Consider the following 5,872-nt stretch of genomic DNA (forward strand, 5'->3'; position numbering starts at 1 on the left):
GTGTATCTCCAGTTCCAGGAGAATCTGATGTCCTCTTCTGACCTCTGTGGGCATTGCATGACACAGGTGCACTTACATACATACATGCAGACAATACGCAAATACACATAAAATATTTTTAATAAATAAAGTGGAGGGCTGGTGAGATGGTTCAGCTGGTAAAAGTACGTGTTACCAAACTTGATTATCTGAGTTTAAGCCCCACAACACACATGGTTGGAGGAGAGAAATGACTCCTACAAGTTGTCCTCTGACCTCCACACATGTACTCGTGGCACATACACACAAAATAAATAAATAAATAAGCTTTTTAAAGATAGAAACCAATAGAGGAAGCCATTCTCCCATGAACCTATGGCACTACATTAATCTGGATTCCTTCCTCTTATCCACAATTCCTATTCTGGCCGATGTTTCTTAAAACAAGCATGAGCTGGTCAGAATCCCAAGGACAGGCCACTAAAAATGCAATTTCCTCACACTTGTCCCAAACCACAGGGCTTTGAAGGAACAGGGCTGAGAATCTGCATTCCTAAAACCTGCCCCTCGTTACTCCTATGCATACCCAAGTCTGAGTAGCATTTAATCTGACTCTTAGAAAACCTAGCTCCAGCAATAGTGTTACAATGGATTCTGCTTGACTCAGAAGCATAATCTCTCTTCTTTGTCATGAGCTTCCTCTGTGTCAGCCCCCTTTGCTGCTATACCTGGAATGCCTTCTCATTGTCTGAAGAATAATTACCTCAGCTTTGCTTTTAAACAGTCTTGAATCCATCTTAGTTTTCTAAACTTTCTCCTACCCCAGAGTTTCAAAGTGTGGCTTTATATCCCTAATGATGTTAAAAGGCACCTGGGATGAACCTCCTTTCTTTTTATTTTACAGCCATACTTATTTGAATGTTAACAAAGAAACTTCACAACTACAAGATCCAAACCTGTGATTTCATGATGTATAGTGGAGTTTGAGAAAGACTAAGTGAAAGTAAAAGAGCTGATTGTGTTAAATATTAAATAATCGCACAGGGTAGTACTAACAAAAAGTCTTAAATTTGGAAAACATTGTTCTGCCTGGTTCTCAGTACAGCCCTACTTATCCATTCTGCAGTCCTGACCACAGGCATGTTTTGCCTTTCTTCCAGCAGCATCCAGGCCTGGCTGACTGTTCCCTCTGACGGGTATCACTTTGAACATTACCTACACTTTCATGCTCAGTCGATATGCCTCCTTCCAGGAACCTTCCTGGACTCTTCCTGTCCTTCCAGCACATTCTCTGTTTGAACTTTTAACCTATTTATAGTACCATTCATTCGGAACCTAATTGCCACTTAAATTACTGTACATATCCGCTCAGTGTCCTTTCCCTAGTGAAATGCAAGCCCCTTGCAAGTAGTCTGTGACTTCTTTTACCCTTGGATTAGCTACAATCCTAAGCTTCCCTGGTGGGATTTGAGAACATAAGGGGAATTCAGTAGATGCACATGAGCACAGTGTGCAGCAGACTAAGGTATTCCACAGCAAAGACAAAAGTAGTTGCTTCATGCGCTCCACATCCCCTTACTTCAGGCTGGGTTTCTGAACACTGAAGAAAGGGATGTCTCTTCATTCCTCCCAGCTACGGAGCACAAAGGCTTGAGCCCAGAAAATTCTACCTAAGCAATGATGCTGTGGGTACACTTAGATGAAGAAAGATGGTCTCTGTCAGTCCTCTTGCAACTTGTCTCCCTTTCCATCTATGTTACTGGAGTCCCCATGTTCAGTTTGGACAGTGGCCAGAGCATCCCCTTAGCAAGAACCCCATGGGTCAGAACCAGCTCTGCCACTTGATTCATCCTGTGCTTTGAGTTTCTCCCTGCCTCGTTTTTAATCTGTCCAATGCCTGTCATATCCAATTCACACTTGCTACAAGGCAGAAGAGATAATGATTTTTGAAAGCACTTTATGTTATCACACACAATAAAAATGTCAGGGCCACAGCATATGAATCTGCAAGAATAATAAATAGCTGGGAGGCTAGACAGGCTGTTCCCCAATGGGCAAACAGTAAGTAATCAGAGGTGAGGGCCCAACTTCCAACCCACCTGTGCTAATCATGCAACCTTAGGTATCCATTTTGCTATTCTGGAACTTAGAGTCCTTGTCTGGAAAATTTGCCTGTGCACTCGAAGATCTAGTCTAGAGCCAAACCCAGTATGAATGCAAGCAGTATAAATGTCAGACAAGAGTTCTGACTGAACAGTTCCCTAGAAGTGCTGAGGGGAGGGAATGGCATCTTTATCTGCCCTGAGTTTGGGGTAGACCTTAGTTCAGTATTAACCAAAGACACTCAGACACATTCCTTCCCAACTAGCACATGCATGTGGATAAACCAGACCAACTATAAATCTTTCCTGCTCTCTACCCCATGGTTTATCCACTGCAAAGGGCCCCACCTTCTTGCTACACTAGTCAGTTTTCCTCCCCTTCCTCTGCAAAACCACTGGTGTTTAGTGTTGAAGTCTGGTTCTGAAGTTATCCTTCAGCTCTCCCTTGGACATGCACCGTGAGTAGGAGGAAAAGGACTACAAACCATCTGTAGAGAGGAAACAGGGAACCAATGGGGAGGAAGGGGAACAGAGGGCAAGGAGAACTGAGTTCTGGATTCTAAGGCTTGCCTGCTCTCCATTCAAAGTGGAAGCCACAGATCTTCTAAGGCTGAGCTGGTGTGACTTATTGGCGGTTCTCTATAAGCCCTGTAACCATGGTTTCCAGCAGGCTACATCACAGCAGGGAGCATGAAAAGAGCAGGCTTTTTCCCATTTCCCCCTAAAACTCCATATCCTTGAAAAACATGTAAAAAAAAATATAAAGCAATATGCCAAGGGGGTGCAGGTGCAACCTCTGATCTCTAAGAGGTTCATGAAGTTATCTGTTTGCCAGTAGAAAGGGATTCTTCTCCAACTATTCATGAGGAGGCTCAGCTCTCTCTGTATAGACCAAAGAACCCTCAAAATATATTCATCCATAGCAACAGATGGAAACATGTAACAAACCTGGAGATATGGATATTCATTTCCTAATTTAACACTATTCCTCCAAGAAGAGGAAAAAACTGACTTCTCTGTCCAAGTGCCAAGGTTGAATGCATTTGGTTTATGGTACACTGACAAGGCCTATTTCCAAATCTGTAATATTTGACAACGCAATCAGTTAAAAATCAACTCAATCTCAGAAATAGTGTTTGATCCCACAATATCTTGACAATCAAAGCATGCAAACCATATAACCTTAAGATTCGAAGAACTGACTTCCAGTGATCACACACAGAACCATTTTTTAAAATACCAGCATTCCGAATGAATGGGCAAACAAGCTTTCCTGATGTTTCTGGGACCCTAGAGGGGATATCAGTGGGAAAAACACCTCCTCCTTGTATGTCAGCAGATGAGCTAACCACTACACATTGATTTAGGAACGAGGAAGCTTTCCACCGGAGGGAAATATAAAACCACTCCTCCCTGGGCTACACAGGGCAAAGCCAGGATTCGAAAGAAACCTCCAATCTGAGCTCCACGTGCCTCTCCAAGGACAGAGGGACCCACCCACACACAGTCACTCAGCCAGCCCACCACGCGCCTGCAGAAGGCACCAGGTCCACAGCCAACCTCTGCACCTGTGTTCCAGGGGTTCTCCGGATTTGCAAGCCCCCTATACCACCCAATGACAGGACGTCACAAAGGGGCGGGGGTGCCCTCCTGTCAAATCTCATCTTTCTCATAGTAATGTCTACTTCTCCCCAGCTACGAAATTGCTTCTCCAAGGAAACTAAGACTTATATGCACGTACACACACATCCTGGTCGCCTGTAGGTCCCTGAGCCCCAGGACCAATGTCAAGGTGGCAAGTCTTTCCCCGGGACCCCACTGCCGGTCGCGGGCTCCTGGACGCGGAGGGGCTAGACTCACCCAGTCCTCGAAGTGGCGGCTCCCGTTCTGCAGCAGTTCCTCAAACTGGATGGTGCAGTTGGCCACGAAGTCGTCGTAGCCGATCGGAGCATCGTGAAAGACAGCCAGCTCGATCTTGCGCCCGTTGCACACATCAGTGACGAACTCGTCGTGCCAGGCCGGGCTGTTAGTCTTCTGCTTGGTGGCCGTTTGGCCGATTCGCGAGTCGTCCACGTTAAGGGCGATGTAGGGGTCCAGAAGGAAAGTCTGCGGCCGGGGTCCCACCGCATGGCGCAGCGACCAGGCTGTGGGCTTCAAGCTCACGGCCTCACAGATTTTTATCTTAAGCAGGCCATTGAACACTACCATGGTCGGGGCGGGGAGCGGGGGCCGGGGTCACTCCGTCCGCCCCGAGGGCAGGAATGAAGAGGCGACCGCGAGTGCGCTGGGAGCCACGGGGACTCCTGGGTCCCCTCTCGCCCCACCCCACTCACTCGCTTGCTACACCTTGTGGTTCTGCGCCCTGGCGCCGGCGATTCTCAGCGAGTGCATGTATTTCCTCGCCCGGTTCCTAACGGAAAACAGTGGGGCGGGGGGGGAGAGCTGGAGATGTCCGTGTTTGGAGCAAGTCTCTCCCCCCCTACCACCAGCGACACCTCCAACAGAGGAGAGGAGCTGTCGGCTCCACAGCAAGCCGCGGGGGCTGCCTCGCAGCCTTCTGGCTCTCCCGGTCCGGGTGCCGGGAAGTAGGCGCCGCGCTCGGCGCTCACCTACCTTTCCGAAACATAATCCCGGGGAAATTTCGAGTCCGGGAGGTGGAAGGGGGCGGCTGGACGGGGCGGGGACGAGAACCTGGGGCGCAGATTTCCACCCGGATCCTCTTCGCCCACCCAGAGCCTGCCTCGGACCGCGAGGGGCGGAGGGTGGACCGAAGGATGTGCAGCCTATCCGGAGGGATGCATGTCGAGAGGAAATGATCCTCCCCGGAGCCAAATTTTTGAAAAATCCACAAGCCGCTCAGCCAGCCCGGCCGCAGCCTTTGGGGTGAAGCACAGCCGCGCGGTAGCGGGCGATCGCCGAGGCTCGGGACCAGGGATCTCACACCCGCACTGGCTCTGGAAGTCAGGGCGGCCGCTCCGGCTCCGGGCGCAGGCCGGCACCCAGCGGTGCGCAGCGCGGCGGCGGGGCCGGGACTGCGACTCGGCGCGGCCCCACCTCCCCGGCGCCGGCGCCCGCCCGCCGCGCTCCCGGCGTACCCGCTTTCCGCTGCCGCTCCTCGCCGGCCGCCAGCCGGCTCTGGCCGCGGTCTCCGCTCCCTCGATCCGTGTGCGAGAGAGTCTCCCTCCCTCTAATGCAGGAAATGCGCAAAAGACGTCAGTGTGTGTGTGTGTGTGTGTGTGTGTGTGTGTGTGTGTGTGTGTGGGTGTGTGTGTGTGTGTGTGTGTGTGTGTGTGTGTGTGTGTGTGCACGCGCGCGCGCGCGCGCCACTGTTTGGGGAAATAGAAAGTTTTGCCGGTTGGGGGAGCAATACGGGAAAAGTGAGCCGAGGAGAAAACAGCAGAGAGCCGGCCACCCTGCCCTGGTCACAGCGGCGGAGCCTGAGACTCCGCGCGCCGGGACACCGCAGGGTGGCGGCGTTGGGGTGCTGGTGCGCTTGTCGCAGGTGGTGGCAACATCGTCCCGGGTCTGCACCGGAGACCAGCCGGCCGTGTCTGTCCAGCCGACCCTACGGGCTACACTTTGTTTTGGAGCCAGGGGTAGAGGAGTGGCGGTGGTCGCGGGGTCGCAGAAGACTCGGCACCCTCCCTTTGCCCTTCTGGGGTCGAGGCGATCACCGGCAGCTGCTGCAATGCTGGCCTGTCATTCGGTCCTAAGATTCTCCCCTCTGCCGCGATGGGGGAGGGGGCACCGGGACTGTCGAACCCCACCCCCCACCCCCGTGTGAGTTTTGA

General features: G+C 51.5%; 1 protein-coding gene across 2 annotated transcripts in view; it reads right to left on the minus strand.

The window, feature by feature from the left end:
* Positions 1-5,185, minus strand: part of Prkce (protein kinase C epsilon) — a 559,250-nt gene extending 554,065 nt beyond the window's left edge. Inside the window, exons 1-2 of one of the 2 annotated variants that reach the window (XM_029558628.1) lie at positions 4,695-5,185; positions 3,942-4,491 (exon numbers count right to left, since the gene is read on the minus strand). In XM_029558628.1, coding sequence (XP_029414488.1) covers positions 3,942-4,289 — 348 coding nt within the window. In that variant the 5' untranslated portion in view covers positions 4,290-4,491; positions 4,695-5,185. Of the gene's footprint in view, positions 1-3,941; positions 4,492-4,694 lie in introns of those variants that run through there. The other variant, XM_008823069.3, reaches the window with a different exon arrangement.
* Between the last annotated feature and the right edge of the window lie 687 nt (positions 5,186-5,872).

This window comes from Nannospalax galili, unplaced genomic scaffold (genome assembly GCF_000622305.1).
Source record: "Nannospalax galili isolate Female #2095 unplaced genomic scaffold, S.galili_v1.0 scaffold286, whole genome shotgun sequence".
Taxonomy (NCBI): domain Eukaryota; kingdom Metazoa; phylum Chordata; class Mammalia; order Rodentia; family Spalacidae; genus Nannospalax; species Nannospalax galili.